The sequence below is a fragment of the Gracilinanus agilis genome, chromosome 2, assembly GCF_016433145.1.
Source record: "Gracilinanus agilis isolate LMUSP501 chromosome 2, AgileGrace, whole genome shotgun sequence".
Taxonomy (NCBI): Eukaryota; Metazoa; Chordata; class Mammalia; order Didelphimorphia; family Didelphidae; genus Gracilinanus; species Gracilinanus agilis.
The window spans coordinates 368274471-368301349 of NC_058131.1; the positions used below are offsets into that span (position 1 = coordinate 368274471).

At 36.7% G+C, this 26879-nt stretch overlaps 1 protein-coding gene across 1 annotated transcript in view; it reads right to left on the minus strand.

Moving 5' to 3' along the window:
- Positions 1-26879, minus strand: part of DOCK2 (dedicator of cytokinesis 2) — a 562271-nt gene that overhangs the window by 521120 nt on the left and 14272 nt on the right. Inside the window, exon 2 of the mRNA XM_044659840.1 lies at positions 3852-3935. Coding sequence (XP_044515775.1) covers positions 3852-3935 — 84 coding nt within the window. The remainder of the gene's footprint in view (positions 1-3851; positions 3936-26879) is intronic.

The following is a 26879-nucleotide window of genomic DNA, read 5'->3' on the forward strand; positions in this document are numbered from 1 at the left end:
AAGATGGGATTTGAGCTGAGTCATGAAGGAAGGTAGGGGACAAAGGATGTGAGGAGGGAAAGCATTTCAGGGTCCAGAAATGAAAGACAGCCAGTGAAAACATACAAAGTTAAGAGTATCTAAATGGAGGAATTGTTCTTAAGGTAAAATAATGTGGAGTGGTTGACTAGCCCACTATCTCCAGAGAGAGCTAAAATTATTGTCTCTATCTAATAAAATGGGTGCAATTCTCCTTCAGCATGAGTTTTGTGTAGAGCCAGTATTAATGAATACTCTGACTTGAAAAGCTTTTGAAATTATTCAAGCAGATCCAAATGCTGGCATTCATCATTTTAGTAAATAAAATGCATCTGTCAGGAGCCTCCTTTACAGAACCTCATTACTAGGATGACAGATTGTTGCTTAAATGTGTCCACAACAAATGGGCAACCCAAAACAACTTAAAATGTGGCCACCCAGTTGGCTCATTATTATGGAGAGTGGACAGATACCACAGAAACTTCAAAAGCCTGGTAAAGATACAAGCTGTTTGTCCTATCCCCTCTCAATTAGAAATTGTAGAAACATGCCTGTAACTCCATTTCTCTTATACATATCTCAGTCAGGATAATAGCATCATTACAGTCTAAATTCTCCCAATTAGAATTACTATCCACTCACATCTCAGGGCTACCCAGATCCACCAAGAATCTGACCAATAGTCAGGCAAACAACCTCTGAGGCTAATTAAGTACTGACTCTTTGAACTCTGAGTTGACCTCCTAGCTCTCCCAGCCCTTCGTTTTGTTTGAAACTTTTGATTTTACCAGTGGCAATGCGTATCAGCTATGGGGGACCAAAGGGGCTGAAGGGGAAAGTAAGAACGTGAATCATTTAACCATGGAAAATTTGTCTAAAAAATAAAAATTAAAAAATAAAACTTTTGATTTTAGTCCTTCTTTGGTTATGGCCACCAGTCTGTTGATTCCAGATCTGGTCTATATACAAGGCTTTTCAAGCTCCCTACTATCTAACAGATCTTTCCTCATCCCAGTTCATAATTTAGGAGCAATTAAGTAGTGAAGTAGATTGAATGCTGGCCTGAAGTCAGGAAAAACAGAGTTCAAATCCAACTTCCGACAATTAACTAGTCCTGTAACCCTGAGGAAATCACTTCACCCTGTTTACCTCAGTTTCCTCAACTGTAAAATGAGTTGGGAAAGAAAACGGCAAACCATTCCAGTGTCTTTGCCAAGAAAACCCCAAATGGAATCATAAAGTTGAACAGGACTAAAAAATAACTCAACAACAAACTCCTCATTTTAGGAATGAAGGAACCAAAGCCCAGGAAATTACTTTCCTGAGCTCAGAGAAAAGCTGGAATTTGAACAAAGTTCATCTCTCCAGGCAAAGACTTGATGCGAAAAGGAAGATATCTAATCAAATGGCAAAATTTGCTATCATGGTATAGCTTTTGGTTTGTAAAGCATGTACAAAGCTATGTACTACCTCTGTTGTTCCATCCTTGCATTTCAAGTAGGCTTTTCAAAAATAAATAGTGGATAACATAAATTAGTACACAATAGTAGAAAATTACATTTTTTTCTTTTATTTTATCTGTAGGAAATGTCCAGAAAGGAAACTCCCTCTACTCAATCAGATCATGATATATGTGCAACTTGGTCTTAAGATGGACTTGCCTTTGGTCACATACCTAACACTGTAAGGATATTCCTGACCCCTAGGGCAGCCCTCTACACCATGATGCCTCTCTATTATTACAATAATAACATTTGACATTAACTAAAGATCAATGGCTAATATTAGTATAACATTTTGAAAAACAAATGCGTTCAAATGAAATGAACAAGCATTTATTGAGTACCTATTATATGCCAGACATCATGCTAAGCCAAAAAAAAGCAGTTCTTTAAAATGATCCTTACTGCCATGGAGCTCACAGTCTAATAGGGGAGACAACATGCAAATAATTATGTACAAACAAAATATGTACAGGGAATAATTAAACAAGGAAAGGCACTAGAATTAAGAGGGATCCAGAAAAGCTTCTTGCAGAAGGTGGGATTTTAGCTGAAACTGTGAGGCAAAGATGAGAGGAAGAGCATTCAAAGCATGCATAAAAGCCAGGTGAAATACCTAAGGTAGGAGATGGAATGTCTAGTACAGGGAACAGTAAGAGGGCCAATGTCAATGAATTGAAGGGTACCTGGGCATGAGTAAGACGTGCAAAAATTAAGAAGGTAGGGAGGAATCAAGTTATTAGAAGTTTTAAAAGCCAAACGGTAGGAGTTTAATGGAGGAGGAAATAAGGAACTTCTATAGGGGAAGACCATTAGGAAAATTGCTTTGATAGCTAAGTAGAAGATTGACACTTTCTACAAGAAATAGGCTCATTTCCTTTCTAACAGGGTTGAACTGGGCTTGTGCAAAATTGACCTTTTTGCTTCAGGCTTATTACCCGGGCCTGATTTAGCTCTGAGGAGCTTAGCACTTGGAAATGATGATGCACCTGCTTAATTGGTCCCTGCATAGGGAAAGGTAAAACTCAGGGAATATTTAAAAGCATGAACACCACCTTTAAACTCTCTTCCCACATAACACTATGAATAGTGTCAGGATTTCTCTCTAGTTGCTACTAGTGAGGGGTGAGAGGAAGGGTGGTTTATCCCATCCCCCAACACTGCTATAACTAAAACTTAAATAATTTTCCCCCTTGGGTAGCAAAAAAAAAAAGTGAAAGTCTCTTCTGAGACTTAACTCAGTCTGATTCATATTCCTGGGTCCAAAGTAGATGAGCCCCTAGGTGAGGAAGAAAGAGGGCACAATGCCCCAGTTTTTGGGTCCAGCCCATCTGATAAATCTCCAAGTACTAAAAATATTACAATAGATGCTATCATCAACAAAGGCCAGGATCCAGGACAACTCCGAGGGACTCATGACTAAAAAGGTTATTTACCACCAGGGAAGGAACTTATTGGAGACAATTGCGATTGAAGCATATTATTCTTGACTTTATTTCCTCCATGAATTTTTTTCTCTACTATAAACAACATGTGTCTTGTTTCACAACATGACAAACATGGAAATATATATTCTATGATACCATCTGTACAACCTATACCATATTATCTGCTTAAGTCTTGGGGAGAGTTGGGAGGAAGGGAGAGAACATGGATCGCTAAATGTCAGAAAATGATTATTAGAAATTGTAGCTCTTCGATTGGGGAATGGCTGAACAAATTGTGGTATATGCTGGTGGTGGAATACTATTGTGCTGAAAGGAATAATGAACTGGAGGAATTCCATGTGAACTGGAACAACCTCCAGTGAAAGGAGCAGAACCAGGAGAACCTTATACACAGAGAGGGATATACTGTGACACAATTGAATGTAATGGACTTCTCTACTAGCAGCAATGCAATGATCCAGGACAATTCTGAGGGACTTAGGAGAAAGAATGCTTTCCATACCCAGAGAAAGAACACAGAAGAAAAACAACTGCTTGGTCACATGGTTCGATGGAGATCTGATGGGGATATAGACTCTAAACAATCACACTAGTGCAAACATTAATAATATGGAAATAGGTCTTGATCAATGACACATGTAAAACCCAGTGGAATTGTTTATTGGCTACAGGAGGCAGGAGGGAAGAGGAGACAGAAAGAATATGAATCATGGAACCATGGGAAAATATTCTTAATTAATTAATTTATTTATTTATTGTACTGATGTGTAATCTGAAAAAAACAATTTTTAATAATAAATGCTATAGAAGTAACAACAGAAAATATCCCAGATATCTCACAAGATGGGGAGGAGACAAATTTCAAAGAACACCAACTGCTTACCTCCACAGGTTTCCTGGATCCGTACCACATCACCAATATGCAGGGAGAGCTGGGGGGCTCTACTGCCTTGAAAATTATATATGGCTACAAACGGAAAGAGAAAAGGAGAAGAAATAGATTAGAACTCTGAGAATGTAGGTCATGCCTCAACAAAAACCATATTTATTATTGTGACCATGAGATCACAGATTTAGAATTGAAAGAGATCTTAAAGGTTATCTAATCCAAATTCCTTATTTTACAGTTGAGGAATATATGGCTGAAAGATCCCCACTGTTTTTCTGACTTCCACGACCTCAATAACATGACTCAGCAAAAGTCTCACCCTAGAATCTCCTTCTACCTCCTCACTCTAGAAATGCCATTCACTCCTAAAAATCTTCCCACACTGGAATATACCTCTTACTCTTTGTTGCTTAGTCATTTCAGTCCTGTCTGACTCTTTGTGACTCTATTTGGGATTTTCTTGGCAAAAATGCCAGAGGAATTTGTCATTTCCTTCTCTAGCTCATTTTGCAAATGAGAAAACTGAGGCAGAGTTAAGTGATTCGCCCAGGGTCACCAAGCTTGTAAATTATCTAAGCCAGATTTTAACCGATTCCTAATTCCAAGATCCATTACATCACCCTATCTCTTCTTCTACCCCTTTCTCCCATAGTTTGGGCTCAGGGCAATCAATCTTATTCCCCTCCCTGCCCTTCTCCTGTTGTCAGCCCTGTCAGAGCAGGGAGTATATTTTTTTAAAAGCTTGAATGTGTATACTCAGTGTTTATCACAGTCCCTGGCACATAACAAGTGTTTTTTCCTTGTTTTGCAAATTAAAGATAGGTCTTTGAGTTAAAGGAGAAACATGTTCTCCAAGAATAAAACGAAACAATTGTTATGGTTTTGGGGAATGGGTTTGGGAGTGGGAGAATAGGAAGCTTGTCTAGAAGAAAGTCACTATAAGGGACTTCCAGGCCTCAGCATCTCTGAGAATCCTATAGTCTAAAAAAGAAAAGATTCAAATATCCAGATGGATCTGAGATCTCAAAAATCAAGTCACCAATTGCCAAAGAGCTAGCATTTATTAAATATATACTTTGTGTTGAGTATTGTGCAAGGCACTAGGAAAACAAAGAGTAAAACAAAACAAAAATTTTCTTTGTTCTCAAGGAGCTATTAATCTAATGGGGGAAATAGCAAGCAAGCAGCTACACAGAGAAATAAAGAAACAAACATTTATTAAGCAGGCATGGTACTATGCCCAGTTTGCCCAAGAGTTACACAGCTACTAAATGCCTAAAACTAGATTTGATCTTAGATCCTCCCAACTCCAGGTCCAGTGCTCTATCCACTGTTCCACCCTGTTGTCTATATACAAACAAGATGCATGCAGGATAAATCAGGGAATGGAGGAGAAGGAGTCTCAGAGAAAAGGCACTAACATTTAGGGGACTCAAGAAAAGCTTTTGGCAGAAGGTACGATTTTACATGAAGCTCAAAGGAAACCAGGAGTCAGAGAGGAAAAGCAAAGAGTATTCTAGGCATGAAGGACCACCAGTGAAAACAGTGTCCTGTCTAAGGAACAAGGAGGCCAATGACAGGTAATATGGTATAGGTCATACATATGAGAGCATACAATACATATTTTCACGTTTATCATGTTGTGAAACAAGATATAGATTGCTTTCACTGGAGGAAAAAAATTCATGGAGGAAATAAAATGAAGAATGGTGTATTTTAATCTGTATTCAGACTCCAACAGCACATAGACAAGAATAAGACCAGAAAGACAAGGGAGGGAAAAGTTATAAATGGTTGTAAACACCAATAGAGAACTCTGTATTTGATCCTGGAGATGATAGGGAGCATTGGAGTTTAAGGAGGGAATAAGGAGGGAACATATGGTCAGATCTGTACTTTAGAAGATAAATTTGGCAGCTGATTGGAAGATGGACTGGAATAGGATGAGAACTTAGGCAAAGAGACCAACCAGGGAGCAGAGTTTAGGTATGAGATGATGAGAGACTAAGGTGTTACAAAGAGAGAAACAGCAAGACCTGACAATTGACTAAATATAAGGAGAAAAGTGAAAGAAATTAATTGAGGATGACATCTAGATTTCAAGTCTAGGTGACTAGGAGGATTGTGGTACCTTCAAGAGTAAAATGAAAGTTAGGAAGAGGTGAGAGTTTTGGGGAAAAGATAATGAGCTCATATTTGGACATAATAAATTTAAAATGTCTTGGGAACATTCATTTCCAAATGTCCAATAGGCACTTAGAGATGCAAGACTAGATATCAGAAGACAGGTTAGAGCAGGATAAATGGATCTGAGAATCATACGCATAGATGTGATCATTGAGTCTACAAAAGCTGATGAAATCACCACCTGAAATATTATAGAGGAAGAAGAGAAGAGTGTACAGGACAGAGTCATAGGGAAGATTTAACATTAGTGGACATAACCTGGATAAAGATCTAGTAAAGAAAATTGAGAAGTAGAAATCAGACATGTATCAGGAGAAGACATCAGTGGCATGAAAACCTAGAAAGAAGAGAAAATCAAGGAAGAAGACTGATAATGTCAAAGGCTGCAAAGAAGTCAAGTAGGATGAGGATTGGGGGGAAAGCTCATTAGGTTTTAGAAATTAAGGAATTATAACTAATTTTGAAGATAATAGTTTTTACTGAAAGATGAGATTAGAAACCAAAATGCATGGAGTTAAGAAGAGAGAGGAAATGAGGTGGAATCTATGTTGTACCCATTTTTTCTAAGTTTACCCTTGAAAAAGTAGGGGAGATATAGAATAATAGCTGGTTCAGACACATGGATCAAGGGGATTTTGAAGATGGAGGAAACAGCATTTTTGTAGGTAGGTAATAGGAAAATAGCTGAGATATGGGGAAAGATTAAAGTTTAGAGAAAGAATAAAGTTATAGAGCAGGGCATTTGCTGGAGAAGATAGGATGAAATGAGATCAATTAAGCATGTAAAAAAGCTGGCTTTGGCATGGCAAAGAGCTATTCTCTTATGTGGATAAAGAAGAGAGGAAAGCATCAGAGTGATATGAGATGAGGAGCTCTCAGCCAAAGGTCTCAAATTTTTTTAGTTGAAATATGAGGCAAGGTTCTTAGCTGAGAGAATAAGGGATGAGGCATGAGAGGTTTAAGGAGGGATGAAAAGTTTTTAGGAAAGTTGCTGTAGAGAGGAAGATAACAAATCGGTTTTAGAAGGTATAAAAGGATTGCCTTGCTACAATGAGGGCCCAGTGAAGATTGTGGAACACATTCGTAATGAACCCAGCCCACATGGTTTCATAACTTTCTCCAGCTACATTCAGTCCCACATGAATAGAAGCCCACGGAAATGGATGGTGGAAGTTGGCACAAGGTTAAGGCCCAGCAGGGCACGAACAGTGATAGGATAAGAGAGCCAAGAGACTAAAGAGAAGAAGATGAGGTAGAGACAAATTGGCTTGCCAAAAGGTCAAGATGGAGAAGGGAGGAGTGTATCCAGGGAAGAAACATGGACTAGACTCTCTTCAGTGATGCAGATCACGACTCAATCATGCCTGCCCACCCATCCAATGTGATTCTTGTTCATGTCTTCCCATAAGTTCACCATAGAGAGTCCACCCAATGCAACTGGACTCTTATTTGGTTTCTTCTGAGACTGAGAATGCATTAGATCATGCAGACTATCCATTATCCCTTACTCTGGCCATTAGACCAGCTTTCAGAAAAAAACAATGCCTTACTCCGAATAATCTTTGTTAGTTTTTCCTTAAAGGGCATTCAAACAAGGGACAACTAGGTAGCTCACTGGATAGACATCCAGGCCTGAAGATGGGAGGTCCCCAGGTCAAATGTGGCCTCAGACACTTTCTTGCTGTGTGTACTTGGGCAAGTCATTTAACCCCCATTGCCTATCCCTTACCACTCTTCTGCCTTAGAATCAATACATAATATTGAGTCTTAGATGGAAAATAAGGATTTTTAAGAGCATTAAAACTATCCTGAAGTCATAATTGGTCAGGGGACAAAGGCTCAAACCACTGCCTAATATAACACTGCATGATAACCTCAATAGACATCAGGAGCTCCTTCAAGCATGGTAATGCAACTACAAAGCATGCAACTGAATCACTGCTAGGTCCTTGATGAATATTCTCTCCATGCTATGATTGAGTAAATCTTTTTTTAGTAGCAGAGTTTGGTCTACAAGTGTTTGTTTCCATTTCATTCCCAAACCTTACCACTGAAACACCCTGGCTCAAACCTACCCTTTAATCCTAGCCCATTTTTTTCAGGCATGGATTTCTTTTTTAATATATATTACTACTATTCTTCAAAACTCCTCATTTATTGTGCTGTACAGTCTGCTCATACCCCCCATACATCTATAGCTCTCTATTTCCTTCTGAATGATGCTCATTTTTAGTTCTTCAAAATGCTCCATGACTCACAGAATCACAAATTAATTAAAGAATGGAATTTTGTTTCTGAAAGAAAATAGAGGTCATTAAATAAGCTTTACTAGTTCACTCTCCCCTCTTTTAATTTAGATCCCTACTCATTGTCTGTATCTTTTGTTGATTACAAGAAAGCATTTGGTTGCACAAAATTAAAAAAAAATCTTAATGGAAAGGACAAAATGTTAGAAATCAGGAAACTGAGCTCAAATATTAATTAGCTCTACAACATGATATAGAGAGAACATTAGGAATCAAAGTAAAACCCACTTAAAAGACTCTGAGTTCCAGTGGCTATTTTAATTCATATTTTTATGTCTATCATTTTTTCATCACAGTTATTTCCAGATATGCCTCTTTATGCAATGAAATCTTCCTTGCAACAAGCAAACCAAAAAAAAAAACCCACTAAGCAAAACCAACCCATGCAAAGACCAGATCACATCTGACTACGTATAAAATTTCCTTTTCTTCCCTGATGTCAAGATTGGTTATCATAATTAAAGCTTTATTGTCTTATTTTGCAGTCCTTAAGCCTCAATACCACTTCTTCATCATGACCTACTCTCTGACCATCTCCATCCCACCAGACACTTGGACTTTATCTCATTTATTCCCTGGCACTGATGGTGAGGTTTTCCCCTTCCTTTGCCAGAACTCAAGCCTCCAATGCCATAGGTGCCCATCCTCCCTCTTTTCTGGCACCTCCATTAAAATGAGAACACCATGAAAGAAAAATACTATTTTTCATACTTGTATTTGTTTCCCCAGAAGAATATTGTATTTAATAAATGTTTTACTTTCTATCAAACTATCTATCTATCATCTAAGCATAGTGTTTGGCTTCTTTTTTAGGGTTCTTTTCATATATATATATATATAATTGTAGTCATCATATATATTAATGTTCTTGGTTTGGCTTACTTATTCTGCAGCATTTTATACATGTCTTCCCTTTATCTCAGAATTCCTCATACTTATTGCTTCTTTCACCACGGTAATATTCCATTATATTCATATACCACAAAATGGGTTCAGGAATTCCCCAGTCAGTGGGCATCTACCTTGTTTCCAATTTGTTTGCTTTGTTGCTACAAAAAAGCATTGCAATGAATAGTTTGGTACACATAGGACTTGTTTTAATCTCTTGTCTAGGATTGAAATCTCTGGGTCAAAATGTTTTAAAAAGTTTTTTTTCCTTCAAACCTGTGATCTCACTCTGGTATGGAAATCCCCTTAACCAATACAGATCAGAAACGTTAAAATTTATATCCTTAGAGTTGCCTGGAGAATTAAGAGATTAAGTTTTTAAATGTTGAGTCCGTTTTGGTCACATGTGTCAGATTCTTCATGACCTCATTTGAGGATTTTCTTGGAAGATATGCTGGAGTAAATTGCCATTTCCTTCTCCAGCTCATTTTACAGATGAGGAACTGAGGCAAATAGGGTTTAAGTGATTTGCCCAGAGTAACACAGCTAGTTATGTATCTGAGGCCAGACTTAAAAAAACATATCCTGCTAACTCCAGGTCCACCATTCTATCCACTGCGCCACGTAGGAGCTGAACTTATGTAGTGATTTGCAAATAATCACAGTGCCATTATCTGTCAGAAGCAGGATCTGAATCCAGGTCTTCCAGATTCAAAGACTCATCCTCTAATAACCACAGTGGCTTTGGATATGGTGACTTTGGCAGGTGACTTAATTCATATCGGCATCATCTATCAGGTGTTGATAATATTTTGTATCCCCCTACATAATGACATTACGAGAATGAAATTAAATAATTGATGTGAAAGCAAACACTGTAGAAAACACCATAAGTGGATGATATCCTTGTTGTTGCTATCAATGTGTGTATGGGGTGGAGGAGGCAGATTTTCTAAAGGCCCCAAACCTTTTGCCCCCATCCCTTCATTCTTATTTTAAGTCAAGAATTCATCCTTTTTTTAAGTCAAGAAACATCTATGCTGTCACTAGTGATGCAAGGTCTTAGCTAGGTTCCATAGGAAAGGCAAAGACAAGTAAAACCAGTCCTTGCCACAAGAAGTTTAAAGTCTACTCTAGTGAAAGATCTAAGGAGTGTACATAGATGAAAATAAAGCAGACAACAGTCAGTGCCATAAGAGCTATGGGAGTTCAGAGGAGGGAAAAACTGTGCCAAGTTTAGTCAAATCACCCAAACACTGTTCTAGGAGCAGGGTGCATCAGTAAAGAATGGAAATCTGGAAAGCAATTTAGAGATGTCTAGTCTGACTTCCTTATCTTAAAGAGGAGGAAATTGAAGCCTACAGAGAAGAAATAACAACGCAGGTTACATGGATGATTTTGTGTAAAAGACTGGGGGAGTGGGCGAAGGGAGAATACAGTTAGGCTTCCCTTATCTATAAACAAATGACCTCTGGTATCCCAGGATTTTATTTCCACTACAAGGTTAGTAAAGCTGAAGGCAGGTGACGGAAGGATAAATATGAAGTACTGCATATGGGTCATGGACCTCATTCCCAAGCCAAGTGCAACCTTTTCTATCAGATTCTTGCTTTTCCTCTGGGCAAAGAGGTGGCTCATGCCCATGCAAACAAATGATTTAGCCAGACCACTGGACATCTCTCTAATTCAGATGATATGATGGTATGCTTGTAAAATCCTGGAGATTCAACAAAAAAGCTAGTTGAAACAATAACTTTAGTAAAGTAGCAGGATATAAAATAAACACAAATAAATCATCAGCATTTCTATATATCATCAACAAAGCCATATAAGCAGAGAGAGTAAAAGATGCCCCATTTTAAATAGTTTATTATAGGTGTATTTTAAAATACTATATTCACATGATATTCAAAATTAATCCATTCTTAAAATGTATATAATTGCAAAAAGAAATTAGTTGATATTTGTTAAGAAATTGTATCATTAAAGAATATTCTCTATAAAAAATATTTTATTACATTCCTGGGACTACAGATATGTATATATATACATAAAATACATGGAAGTGTATCTACCAAGACAAACTACATGAACATAAATATAAAATACTCTTTATATAAATAAAGTCAAATTAAATTCTTGGAGAAATATTAATTGTTTATTGGTGAACAGAACCAATATTTAAAAGATCACATTTTTTTTAAACCCTTGTACTTCGGTGTATTGTCTCATAGGTGGAAGATTGGTAAGGGTGGGCAATGGGGGTCAAGTGACCTGCCCAGGGTCACACAGCTGGGAAGTGGCTGAGGCCAAGTTTGAACCTAGGACCTCCTGTCTCTAGGCCTGACTCTCACTCCACTGAGCTACCCAGCTGCCCCAAAAGATCGCATTTTAAACTAAACTAATACACTGATTCAAGGCCATTCCAATTAAATTACTGGCCCCCCCCCAATAAAGAAAAGAAAAGAAATCTACCTAACTGAATATACCAAGAACATAGTCAACACCTTCAATCCAATTTTGTGTATCTTTCCAGAGTGCACAGAGGATTAAAGTAACCTCACCAGTCCCATAAACATAAGAAAACAATATATTTGCAACAAAAATATAAAAGATATAGTAATATCTATCCTCAAACTAGTGCTATCAGTGAGGTTTTCTAGGTAGTACACAGGATGTGAGTGGGCAGGACTGGGATCAGGCTTTCTTACACCTCTAATGTAGTTGGTGGGAAGCAGTGACTGTAAAGACCACACCCAAGTAGTCTGCCAAACTATATTACTACCTACCAGTCTCAGAATACAAGGGAGGCAAAACTTTATCTTAACATCTAACTAGCCCTTTCTTTGGTCTAGTCACCTATGTGCCTACTACCCCTTCCCCAAAACTTGTGATTGATTGACAGTATCAATACACTGGACTTTTCTCTCCATCCCAAAATGGTTTACAAAGTGGGAGTTGAGACACTCCTTGGGAACTATGGATTGACTCCAGGGGATGTGTGATCAGACTACTGGTTGATGACAGCTTGTTTCTCACTCTTACTACAACAGCCAATCTTTGGGGCTTATCTCCCACACAACCACACCTATCCTAATTAACTTAGAATTAATCTAGTTCTCAGTTGCACAGATTCATAGAGTCCTATTTTATGTTCTTGAAGTCCAAGTTCATAATAATTAATAGGAAATTTTAATTTTTAAGTACCCAACTCCATCCCTTCATTCTGCTCCTATTTTATATATATTTTAATGTATATCATTTTAGCACAATAGCACTTACACATAATTCATAAATAAGTAAATGTATAATGCAAGAGGTGATCTGTGGATTCTTTCAATCTCCACTTTACCCTCTTATTTAGGAATGTCAGGAAAATTTTCTTGAATAATTTCCTGTAGAATGATTTCCAGGCTTTTTCTTTTGTCATGATTTTCCAGTAATCCAATAATTCTTAAACTGTCTCTTCCGGATCTATTTTCCAGGTCTGTTGTTTTATCAATGAGATGTTTCATATTTTCCTCAAATTTTTTCATTCTTTTAATTTTGTTTTTATAGACTCTTTCTGCTTTATGAAGTCATTTGCTTCTAGATGTTGGATTTTAATTTTTAAAGACTGAATTTCATTCCTGGTTTTTTGGTCATCCTTTTTCCTTTTGGTCTGTTTTTCTTTGTACATCATCTTTCACTTTCTTTGCCTCGTTTTTCAAGCTGGTCAATTCTGGCTTTTAAGACACTATTTTCTTATTTTAGTTCATGTGCTTCTATTTACAGTTGACTTATTTTGCTTTTTTAAGTACTTTTCCCAATTTTCTTCATCCTCTCTTATTTTTTGAATTCTGTTTTGAATTCTTCCAAAGCCTGTGTCCAATTCACTGGAGTTCCTGGTTGGTTTTTCTTGGTCCTCCTCTGTTCCATTTGTTCTTTGTTCATTACCTGGATAAAAGTTATTGATTGTAATTTCTTTTTTCTTTTTCTGTTGTTTACTCATATTTTTCCCTTCTTTTCTCCCATCATTGGCTGTAATCTTGCTCCTCTGTTTATTTACTGGATGTGTGGGTTTGGACTATTCTGTTCTGAAGGGGCTTCTTCTCCACTGTGCTGATTAACTAGATTAGGCTTATGGAGCTGACTTGTTGTATTATTGAGCCCTGAGACCAGATCTTCCCCAGCTGCCAGCAGAAGCTGAAGGTGAGGGTGAAAGTGTGGAGACTGAAGGTAGTTACCCTCATCCTTCTCTCTACTCCTTTCTGCCAACTGTCTTCCTGACAGCTGCCTTGTCAGAGCCCTGAGCCTCGCATAGTTGTAGTAGCAAGGCACTCCCTCTGGGTTAGAACCCTCGCCCACACAATCAAAAAAGTTTGAGGACCACTGCTATCTTCTTAGTTTATCTCTGGAAAAGTCTTGACAAAGTAAATTTATGTTGAAATGACCTAATAATAACCTAATCTATAATATCCTCCTGAGCAACAATCCCTTAAATAAAAGGAATGAAGCTATTGCTGTAGAATTGCAGGCATAAGCATGAGGATGAGATCTTTGGGCTCAGAGGAACTTTCTAAGTAAATCAAATCACACCATGTTGGTAACCTAGAGAGCCTATGCATTCCTGTAAGAAGTGCAACTACATGGTGCTCCTCAGGCTTTCAGTTTTGTCCACTGTGTCCAATTCACTTCTTGATACATAATGTGTCAAGTCTAGCAAGTGACAGCTCAACACAATCAGGGTCCCCAAATGGCAGCAAGGAAAATGTCACAGACACAATTGGGAGTCAAGAGAGCTAGAGGTGCTGATAGCAACTAGAAATACTTATTGAAAGTTACATCTATTTTTATATGGGGGGAAAGCAAGCTGAGAGCTAAGGTAAGCTTTCATGTACACAATAAAAGGTTACAATCAACTAATGATTTACAACAGTGATTCCCAAAGTGGGTGCTACCGCCCCCTGGTGGGTGCTGTAGCAATCCAGGGAGGAAGTGATGGCTATAGGTGCATTTATCTTTCCTATTAATTGCTATTAAATTTTTTAATTTAATTTCCAGGGGGCTAAGTAATATTTTTTCTGGAAAAGGGGCAGTAGGCCAAAAAAGTTTGGGAACCACTGATTTACAAGGTGATACAATGGGTTTGGTTTACCTCATCAAATCTAGACAGCATATTCTATAGACAAATCAATATGTTTGCATTTTTTTAAAAAGCCTACACAGACCTTGAACATGGATCACTTTGGTTCATGACTTCTGCTACCATGTATGAAGAGCCAGATGAAGGGGCAGCTAGGTAGCTCAGTGGATTGAGAGCCAGGCCTAGAGACTGGAGGTCCTGGGTTCAAATCCCGCCTCAGACACTTCCCAGCTGTGTGACCCTGGGCAAGTCACTTGACCCCCATTGCCTACCCTTACCACTCTTCCACCTATAAGTCAATGCACAGAAGTTAAGGGTTTGTTTAAAAAAAAAAGAAGCAGATGGAGCCTAATGAAAAAGAATCCTAGATGCTGAGTCAGAATCCTCAAGATCTATTCTCACTAAAATGCCATTAGCAAGCTGACAATAGCCACATTATTTCTTTTGCCTCAGTTTCCAAGTTAGTAAAAAGAAGGGATTTGACTAAAATCCAGGATACGTATACATTTGAGCTAAATCCTTGATCTTAGGCTTGCTTGATCTGCCTCCATGCTAACCAAAGCTACTGGAATAGCTGAGGTCACTAAATTCAATTCAGCAGATACCTTTAAAACACCTATTTTTATACTAAAAATGTGCTAAAGATAATAAAATAAACAGGAATTCACATTTCTTTAGTGCCTTGGCACTTCTAAACTAAAAGAATGTTCAGTTTCTGTAGCTACCAGAGAAGAAACCTGAAGAGAACCACCAGAATGGTGGCAGCTCTCTAGTCCAAGATATATAAGAATAATTAAAAGACATTTAAGCCTGGAGAAGAAAAAACTCAGAGGGAGTATAGTCACTGTCTTCATTCTAGTTTCCTCCCTCCATTGATTGATCATCTCCAATGTATGCTTAGATATCTCATTTGTATATAGTCAGTTGCAGGTTTTCTGAGCTCCTTGAGGGCAGGGAATGGTACTTTTTACTCTGTGTGTGTGTGTGTGTGTGTGTGTGTGTGTATGTGTCTGTGTGTGTGTCTGTGTGTTTGCCTTTCTTGGTATCCTCAGCACTTAGCACAGTGCCTCACAGTGCCCGATATATATTAGGTGCTTAGTAAATGCTTCCTAACTAATTGAAATATCTGAAAGTTATAGAGTATAAAAAAATGGATAAACCTGATCATGTCTGAACTCAGAAAACAGAAATAGAAACAATATTGAAAGTTGTAATTTAAGCTTAATATCAGAACATCTTCCTAACAATTAAAGAGATGTTAAAAAGTGGAACAGGCTACCATAGAAAAGTAGGTGTACACCTTTGGAGGTCTTCCCACAGAGGCTAGATGATCATTTGTCAAATATGGTTTAGTGGACATTTTTTGTAAGCTATATTTTGGATTAGATGATGTTCGAGTTTCCTTCTGGCTCTGAAAGGCTCTGATTTGTATTAAGATTATGCCTCTGTGTTCCTGGGCATATTGCAAGGCAGCATGTTCTAGCTCCTTTCAGCAATGAACATTATGAAAGCCCAGGGGAATCTAACACATGATGCAGTCCTCTGAAATGCCCTTGGTAAAAGAGACCTCTAAGACATATGTTCAAATGGGGTGCCAAATTTTAAGATGTCTGCTGAATATTTACAATATTTATGTTATATAAATATGCATAATATTTAAAGGTGTTGGTCCAAGGAGAAAATGAATTCAATACACTAACATCTGAGATGACAGTTTAATTTATAAACTTACTTTTTTGTCTTTTACCACCTAAGTATCTTCATTTTCAGCACTTCAAACATACCAGCAGAGGAAGTGGCTTTGCATACCAGTACCAAATTTTGCTAACTTTTCAAAATGAGTAACAGGAAACAGCATCAAAATGGTTCTCTTTGCTGAGTTTTGCTTGCTGGTCTCTGATTGCTACTAGAGTGTTTCTGACAAATGAAATAACAGGTTGTCTCCTTCCTCAAACTTTAGAACTCTAATTCCATCCCAAACTTTTGGATGAAAAATTAAGAGCTGAAATTCCAAGGTTTTAAGATGAAAAAGAACCACAGAATCTCAAGATAAGCTCTTCTGTCAAACAAATGTAAACCCAGGGAGAAACTATACCAGAAAACTTTGTGAGGCAGCCAGTTTGTCTTCACTTCTGCTGGGTTTTTTTTATTTTAATTAATGTATTTGTTATATTAAAATATCCAAATGACTCCCTCCCTCCTTCCCCTGGCCTCCATCATTAGAGAAGGCATCATTAGTCAAAAAGAGATAGATATTTAAATAGACAGATGATAGAAAAAAACTGTCATTCCTACTTTTCAGTTCTTTCTCTGGAGATAGACATACAAAAGGAAGGAGATTAAGCTAATTTTATTATGTGACTACTTCTCTCTCTTAATCCCACTTTTACTAATAAATATTTATAAATTTATATACAGTCTCCAGAAAAATTTAATCATAACACCTGCTAGCTTTGATCTCCTTAACTCCTGTTTTCTTTCATCAAGTAGGACAATGATGCCAGACTTAGAGACAGTGGCCACTCTACCATACATAAGGATATTGACTTAGAAAACCAGATATGTTTATATATAAAAATATATGTATGGATATATTCTTTATTCTTTTTTAACATATCAGCACAATAAAATCACATAGAAACTCCATTTTAATAGTAAGAGTGTTATGAGTCGATGTATTTGATGTTTCTGATATAGAATTTTTCTCTTGAGCCCCCTGAGGAAACTGCCTGGTCTTTTACCTCACATGCCTCTGAATTTTAGAGATAGGTTGTACTTTTGAGATCATCTAATCCAACCCAAACTTAAACAGGGACCCTCTACTATGTCCCAGTCTGATGAGTTACTACACCCAAAAGCAGTCAATTGCCTATTTGGACAAATCTAATTCTTAGTTTGTTTTTTTCTCATATTGAACCTAAATCTGCCTCTTCGACATCTATCCATTATTCCTCCTTTTGCACTGAGGGGCCAAATGAACAAGTCTAATTTCTCTTCCACATGACAGCCCTCCATATACTTCCTCACCCAAAACCCCAGCCTTTTTTACATCTCTATGCTTTAGATCCTCAATTTCTCTTTTAATTTTTTTTTTGCTTGTTTTTTGAAGGAGTGCCCAATTTCTCTTAAAAATCTTCATCTAGCACAGGGGTCGCAATGTATGGCTCTCTAGCCATATCTGGCTCCACCTCCCGACCCACCAGTCCAGGTAGAGCTCCAGGATGTGCCTTCTGCCTCCATCCTCCTCCTTCCACAGGCATTTATGGCTCTCACAGCCAAAAAGGTTGTCGACTGTTGATCTAGCATATTCTCCAGTCCACTCATCATGCTGATCATCACCTACAATCCCCTAACCTTTCTGATTTGTCAATATCCTTCTTACAATATGATGGTCAGAAGTAAAGTTCAGATCCTCCCTCCATGTGTAGTATGAACAGGGCAAAGTACAGTGAGATTATCACCTCCCTCTTACCTTAGATCCTGCTAGTTTTTGAGGCTATTTTTTCACAATATTGACTCATATTAAGCTTTAGTTCCTCGCTCTTTTCTACTAGAACTGGCTTTTAATTATTCCTTCCCAATCTGTACTTGTGCAGCTATTAGTTGTTTGTTTTTTTTTTTAACTCTTGTTCAATGCCCTTCTAGTGTAAGGATCTTTTTGGATCCTTATTAAATTTTATTTTCTCCAATTTGGCCCATTATTTTAGACTTTCAAGATTTTTGGATTCTTTTATCTTCTCTGATTTAAGCTGTCAGCAAATTGTATAAGCTTTTTTAGCTATGTCTTCATTCAAGCTATTGATAAACATGTTACATATGTCAAACAGGACACAATCAAGCATGTATTTCTAGGAGGTCCCATTAGAGACTTGCCTTTAATTCAATATTTATTAAGTGCCTATTGTTTGTAAAGCAGTACACTGACTACTGGAGATACAAATGACAGAAACAAAACAATCCTTGCTCCTAAGGAGTTTACTGTCTACTAGAAAAGATATATGTAAACAAAAGGATAAATAAAAATTCTGTATGAAGTGAGTTCAGGAGGAAGAGGGCTCTAACAACCCAATCAGGTCATAAAAGACCTCTAGTTAGTAGTAGGTGAGCTGTACAGGGAAGGAAAGGGATTCTAAGAGGCAAAGATGGGGAGGGAGTTAACTCAACAGAGGTATTCCGGGAGCAAATTTCATTTTACAGATGAGGAACCATAGGTCAAAAAAAAATGAAGGAACTCTTCTAGTTTCACAGCTGAAAAGTAGAATTCAAAACCCCAGATCCTCTGACTCCAAGCATTTCATCCTTTCCCCTGAACCATAAATGACCTCAGGATATGGACTCATGCTGCAGTCTATATATGTGCAGAAGCAGGATTCTAGTTAGAACATTAAGTTAACAATATATTCAGTGCTTTATAATACAATTTAAAATCTGGCGTTGCTAGCCCTTCCTTTGATATTCTTGACCTTTTCTTCTTCCAAATGAATTTTATTATTTTTTCAAGTTTAATAAATTCTTTTGCAATTTAACTTGGATGACATTGAATAAGTAGATAACTTCAGCAGTATTGTCATTTTAATTATATGGCCTCTGCCCACCCATGGAAATTAATATTTCTCCAATTATTTAAATCTGACTTTATTTGTATAAAGTGTTTTATAATTATGTTCATGTAATACCTGGGTTTGTTTTGGCAAGTTTACTTCTAAGTATTTCATTCTCTCAAGGTTATTTTAAATGGAATATCTCTTACTGTCTTCTTGCAGGACTTTGTTGGTGATATATAGAAATGCTGGTGATTTATATGGGTTTATTTTGTATCTTCCTACTTTGTTAAAATTATTGATAGTTTCAACTAATTTATTAGTTGAATCACTAAGATTTTCCATATATCCCATTATATTGTTTGCCAAAAGAGACAGTTTTATTACTTCTTTGCCCTTTCTGATTACTTCAATTTCTTTTTCTTCTCTCATTGCTATTGCTAGAATTTCTAAAACAATATTAAATAATATTGATGATAATGGGCATCTTTGTTTCACCCCCGATCTTGGAGGGAAGGCTTCTAACTTATCCCTGTTGCAGATGATATTTGCTGATGGACTTAGGTATATACCTCTTCTAACCCTTAACTTCTATCTTAGAATCAATACTAGTTCCACAGCAGAAAAAAAATGATAAGGGATAAGCAATGAGGGTTAAGTGACTTCCCCAGAGTCACCCAACTATGAAGTTTCTGAGGTCAAATTTGAACACAGGACCTTTCATCCCTTGGTCTGGCTCTCAACTCACAGAGATACCTAACTGCTCCTTAGATATATATTTCTTATCATTCTAAGTAAAATTCTATTTATGCCTATGCTTTCAAGTTTGTTTCTTTAATAGGAATAATTGTTTGTCAAAAATTTTTTACTGTATCTATGAATTAATATAATCATAAGATTTTTGTTACTTTTGTTTTTGACATAATCAATTAAGTTAATAGTTTTCCTTACTATAAATCATCCCTGCATACCTGGTGTAAATCCTGTTTGGTCATCTTTTTTACAGTCGTAATGTATAATCTTTGGATTATTTTGGCTAATATGATAAAGTAATTAGCAATACTCTCTGATACTGACTAAGAAACAGAAAAGTAGATCAGTGGAACAGGACATACAACACAGTTGTCAAAGATTATAGTACGCTTGTGTTCGACAAAGTTAAAGATCCAAGCTTTTGGGATAAGCATTCATTATTTGGTAAAAAATTGTTAGGAAAAATGAAAAGCAGTCTGGCAGAAACTAATTATCATTCACAAAGATGAGATCAAAATGGATATATGGCCTAGGCACAAAGGGAGATATCATAAACAAATCAGAAGGACAGAGAATATGTTGCCTATCAGATTTATGGGTAAAACAAGAATTTATGAATAAACAAGAGATAGAAAGCATTATAACATGTAAAATGGATAATTTTAATACATTACATTTAAAAGGTTTTGGACAAATAAAACTGATGTAGCCAAGATTAGAAGGAAAACAATAAATTTGAGGGGAAATTCATAGTCGGTTTCTTAGATAGCGGTCTTATATGTAAAATATATAAAGAACTTAGTCAAATTTATAAGAATATGAGGCATTCTCCAAATGATAAACAGTCAAAATATATGAATAGACATTTTATGAATGAAAAATTAATCATAGGTATATTTTTCATAAATATATATAAAAAATGTTCTAAAGCATTATCAATTAGAGAAATGTAAATCAAAACAACTTAGATATCATCTCACACCTATCAGATTGAGTAAACTAATAAAAGGACAAAATGACATTATGGGAGGGGATGTGGAAAATGGGTATGAGAATTCACTGTGGGGGTACTGTAAACTTATCCAACCAATTTGGAGAACAATCTGGAATTATGTACAAAGAACTATTCATAAAACTGAGTATACCTTTAGACAGCAATACTACTATTAAGTTTACTTCCTAAGGTGATTTGGGGAAAAGGAAATGAATCTATATGTTCCAAATATTTATAGCAGCTCTCTTTGTGGTGGCAAAGAACTAGAAACTGAGGGGATGCTTCATCTTATCAATAGACTAAAACAGCTGTGGCATATGATTGTGATGGAATACTGCTGTGCCATAAAAAAAAAATAACATGCAGGTTAATGTTAAAAAAAACATGAAAAGAGACCTACTCTTATAAAAATATTTATAGGTACTCTTTTTAGTGGTGGCAAAGAATTGGAAATTAAAGGGTCCTCCCTTGGTTGGGGAATGGCTGAACAAAATGTGGTAAATGATGGTAATGGTATTAATACTATTGTGCTATGTGGAATGATGAACAGGATGATTTCAGAAAGAGCCAGAAAAACCTGATACAGTATGAAATAAGCAGAACCAGGAAAACATTGTTCACAATAACAATAATATTGTAGAACAATCAAATGTGATAGACTTTGCTACTAACAGCAATACAACAATCCAGAACAATACTGAGGGACATAGAAAAAGAATTCTATCTACCTCTAGAGAAAGAACTGTTGAAGTAAGAATGCAGATGGAAGCAAATGACTTATCGCTTGTTTATTTGGGTATATGTTTTAGGGGCTTGTTTTAATAATATTATTCACTTACAAAAATGAATGATATGGAAATATGTTTTGCATGATAAAATTGTATAACCCAGATTGAATTGCTTGCCAGCTCTAGGAGAAGGGAGGGAAGAAAGGAGGGAGACAATTGGATCACATATCTTTGGAAAACTTACATGGAAATTAGTTCTTAAAATAAAAAAATTTTTAAATAAAACCACCGACAAAAATGGAAAGACCTACATGAAATTATGAAGAGTGAAACAAGCAGAACAGCAACAAAAATATTGTTTGAAGAATGACTTATTTATGTCCACCTCCATAGAAAGAACTGATAAATAGAAATTAATGAAATATTATATATATAAGTGTATATATATATATATATATCTTTTTGTCAAATGATGCCTTGTGCAATTAGGGAAGAGAAAGAGAGAGAGTTAGCTGAGAATTTTGATATATCAAACAAACAAATTAATTATTTTAAAAACAATATAGTCAATGGCTAATGATAAAGCTGGGTGGCTAATAGTCACAACTTAAGTGTCCTGGAATTTTCTTGGGCTTCCTCTGAACTTCCAAAGATGTTATTTCTTTCTTCTTTCTCTTATATAATTCAACAACATTTATTAAGCAGCTATAATGCTACCTCTCTCCCATCCCTTACTGCTAATTTACTGAAAACTCCTAAAAATTAAGGAATTTCTTTTTTTCCTTCCTCTTTTCCTATATTTCCCTCCCTCACTTTCCTCCTACTGTTCTTTCTTTCCTTCTTTCTATTTTTCTTTCTGATGCTTTCTTCTTTCCTTTTTCTTTGTGTATACATTCATTCATTCATTCCTGTTTATCCCCTTTGTATTCCCAATATTCAGCACAGTAACTGCCCATAGTGTTTAATAATGTCTATTGAATTGAATTACAAAGTAAAATACAAGGTGCTATGGAAAATACAAAGATAAGAGGACTAAGACAGTTACTACTCAGAAAAACATAATAAGAATTCTTAGGGTTTGGAGCCAAAAGATTTGAACTTGAATCCTCATTCTGTCACTTGCTGTGTGATGAGATGTAAGCTGTGTAACCTCTATGAACCTCCGTATCCTTCTCAACAAAATGATACTTGTACTACCATTTCATAAGATAATTGTGACAAAAACACACTTTAAACTCCTAAATACTATCTGTTATTTTATTGTATTTGTCTTTTCAAATTATAGAAAAAATATGACACAGAACAGAATTTAGAGAAAATCTTGTTTCAACCTTAATTTTAGAGATGATGAAATTGAGAATGAGATGAATTTAATGACATGCTCAGAAAGGCATAATAATAAGTAGCAGAAATAGGATTTGAACCTAGCTCCTCTGCTTCCAGATACAAATGTCTTTTCACTCTACCATTTTACCTTTGGTATATATTGTCAAAGTAACTGAGCTGTGCATTATCTTTTTATAGTGTTTTATAGTTTTATATTTTATATTGTCTTTTCCTAGTAAGGAAAGCAAGACTGTTATTGTATAATGTTTTCTTTGTTACAGATGAGGAAAACTGAGGCCCAGTATGTGAACTGACTTGCTAGAGACTGAATAACGGATGACCTTAAGAAACTTAATTTTCTACTACTCATTAGCCCATTTCTTCTACGCAGAAAATATTAGCTCTAAAAATGTGACCTGACATTTGCATAAGTGTTTTCTAGGTTTGTTTGGTTGTTTTGGCTTTTTTTAACCCTTACCTTCCATCTTGGAACCAATACTGCATATTGTTTCCAAGGCAGAAGAGTGGTAAGGGTTAGGCAATGGGGATTAAGTGACTTGCCCAGAGTCACACAGCTGGGAAATGTCCGAGGTCAGATTTGAACCCAGGATCTCTGGGCCTGGATCTTAATTCACTGAGCCACCTAGCTGCCATTAATATAAATTTTATATTCCCATTTTACTGATGAGAAAACTCAAGCTAAGAGCAGAACAGTAGTGGTTTGTTTATGGTTACATAGTTATTAAGAGGTCAAATTCCAAGTCAGGTCTTAGAGCTCCAGGTCCAGTGTGTATTATCTTCTACCACAACTTTGTCCCATCTCTTCCACAGAGCTTAGAATATCCTTCAATTGGCATTTCCCTCGATTGCTCCAAGAAATGCTGACCTAGCTTGGCCTTCTATTTTAATTGTGGGTAGAAAATAGGCTGCCATATTCCTGGGTGTCTCTGCCCTCATTTGGGATCTTGTTATTTGCTGACAAGTTTGAAAATGAAAGACTTCAGCAAATCTCTAGAACTAACAGCACCTGAGCAAGCAACCATACATCTCAAACAGCAACAATAATGAAACAAACAAACAAAAATGATCTGGATGTTGCTGTTCAGGCACAGAGGGTACCACTTCGGGAGGGAGTCAGCTCCAGTGGGAGATGGAGCATTGAAATGAAGGGAAACAGACCTGGTTTCGTTCATTTTCCAATAAAAGTGGCCCACAGCAAATCTCCACACTGGAGTGGACATCTACTGTCACAGCCTCGGCTCAGAGGCAATCCAAACCCGACCTTGCATCAGGACCAGAGGAGATGTCCAAGACAAGGCAGAAACTACGTGGCTATGAGAAGGTAAGGTGAGCCCAAGGGTTAGGAAATAGAAAATCTGGAGGGGGAAGAGTGTCTTTCAGCACCATCATGTGGAAGGAATTTTCTGACTCAGGATTTTGGGCGTTTCAAAGACAAAACAGCAAAGTGGCACCCTGCTGGTTGAAGGATTTTCTGAAGGGAACTCAAGGTAGTATGAAGCATCAGAACAATATCTGGACTGGAAGTCAAAAGAACCTCATCATAGCCTCAAATCCAACACTGCCCTGCTCAGTAAACATTCCTCAGTGTTCAAGGTTCTGGGCACCTATAAACCACTGAACTAAGTACAAATCCTATTTAGTTCCTATTAAGTCCAAATCCTATTTTAGATACTTACTAGCTATGTGGACCTGCATAAGTCTCTTAATCTGCCTGCCTCCATTTCCTGATTTGTAAAATGAGAATAGCATGTGTCTCCCCAGGTTTTTTTATGAGAATCAAGTCAGGTATTTGTAAAACACTTTGCAAACCTTAAAGTGTTATTATATAAATGCTAGATGGTAATATCTTTTAAGTGACAATAACAATATTGTGCAACCTACTTCTTAAGTTTGGTGGTAAAGCTAAAATTTAATAATTTATGGGAGAAAATGCTATTATCTTAAGGGTTGTAAGGTTATTAGATGTCACTGAGGATAGAATGCTGGATTTTGAATAAGGAAGATCACAGCTAGCATAACTAATATTTACACATTTCTTATAAGGTTTGCAAAGCTCTTCACAGTTGGGAACTTACTTGATCCTCAGAACAAGTTTGTGAGGGAGCTGCTAATTACAAATGAGGAAACTGAGGCACAGAGATTCAGTGACTCACTCAGTAACACCCAGCTCTATTCTGAAAAAAATTTGGAACTCCAGATTTCTGGACTCCAAGTCTCAAGCTCTGATCTAAGTTCAAATCCCTCTCAGCCATTTAATGTCTGTGTGATCCAAGGCAAATCACTTAACCTCTCTGAGCCTCAACTTTTCCATATGTAAAATGAAAAAAATAATGGCACATAGAACTGACAGGGTTTCCTATAGAAGGTAGCTTTGCAAACCTTAAAGTCATAAAAAATCTAGCTATTATTATTTTCATGAAGATGATTAATCAAATGCTCTTTCATGAATGAAGCCTTCGTTCAAGTCCTAGTCAATTCAACAAGCATTTATTTATTTTTAAACTCTTCCCTTTTATCTTAGAATCCATGCTAAGTATCAGTTCCAAAGGAGAAAAGAGATAAAGGCTAGGCAATTGGGGTTAAGTGATTTGCTCAGGGTAACATAGCTAGGAAGTAAATGAAACCACATTTGAACCAGAAACCTCCCATTTCTGGGACTGGTATTTCTAGCCACAGAGCCACTTAGCTGCCCCTGATAAGCATTTATTAAAAATCTTTTGTATGCAAGGCTCTGTCCAATTCCTCATCGCACTCCTGAATCTGTACTGGTTATACCAGCAGGGCACAAATTCTGTCAGGTTCTACCACTCTGGAAAAACTTCAACTATAGGACTGAAAAGATTAAGTCCCAGGCTCTCCAAGTTCAAAAAAGTTCATCCCAAGAGGGTTGGTCAGCACATTAAAAAAATGGAGGAGGGAAAAGTGGCCTCTGCAACTCATTTAGCTATCCTCTTACTCAACAATCTTTTAAGCACTCACAATGTGCTGGGCACTAGGCAACACACTGAAGACAATGATTAATTACATGGTCTCTGCCCTCAAGGGACTTATATTCTTTTGACTAAATCCATAATAATACTAATACCATTGAATTTAAAAATTCTTAAAGTATTGAAGGACACAATGAAAACTTACTATAGGTCTGTACAGTAGGGGTTCCGGAAGAAAACTAATTGTCCTTGATAAGTTTTATAATCCAGTGGAGAAGGCAAAACTAAAACATATGAAATCACAAACAATTTAAGCGAACAGCTCCATTTAATTAGGTGCTAAAGTGAGTGGTGTAGACTCGAGGAGAAATAAAGAGAAATAATTAGAGCTGGAATAGTCTGGGAAATTTCTAAGAGAAAATTAAGGATGACTATAATGCTCTGATATAACAACTATACCACTTAATGCTATTTTAAAATGAAACTGGAGTTGAGGTAATGATGATAAAATGGGGGAAATGGGACCATTTGAAGCTGTTGAGACTACAAGAGTATAGGTAAATTTCCAAACTCATTCCACTGCCACACAACTAGATTTGAGAACTGGAAAGAAATAAAATTTGGTTTCTACCCCCTTTCTCAACTTCACCATGCTCCAATTTGTTAAATGGGAATATTGTTATTTAATTTAAATCTAAGGATTTAATGTTCCTTGAGAGAGGCTGCCTCTCACAATGCAGAGAGGGTCTTCTCCTGGAATCAATCAGTGGTTCAATTCCTACCTCTGACATATACCGACTGTGCAATCACTGAAAAGTCACTTACCTTCTCAATGTTCCTATACAATTCTCTAAGTTATAAAAGATTTGCCAGTCTACATTGGTGGGGAGTTCCCATACAGGAAAACCACAAGTCTAAACAAAAACAATGACAAAAAAAAACCTGTAGATCCTAAACTGTTGCTCAAAATCTCATTCATGAAGAAAGAATAGTTCTACTGAATGCATCCTAAATTTTTAATGATTAGATCTACTTTTACCCAATTTGAAATTCTTACTGAACTCAGCCATTTTTTCAGGGTATTTTGTTGTTGTTTTTAGTACTGCAAAAGGTCACTCCATGCACATTACCTGTCTGGGAAGGAAGAAAGATCAGGAGAATACTCTATACCCATGTTGGCATATATGCTTGAGTGTTCCAGAGGACGCTGCTCCCTTCCCCAT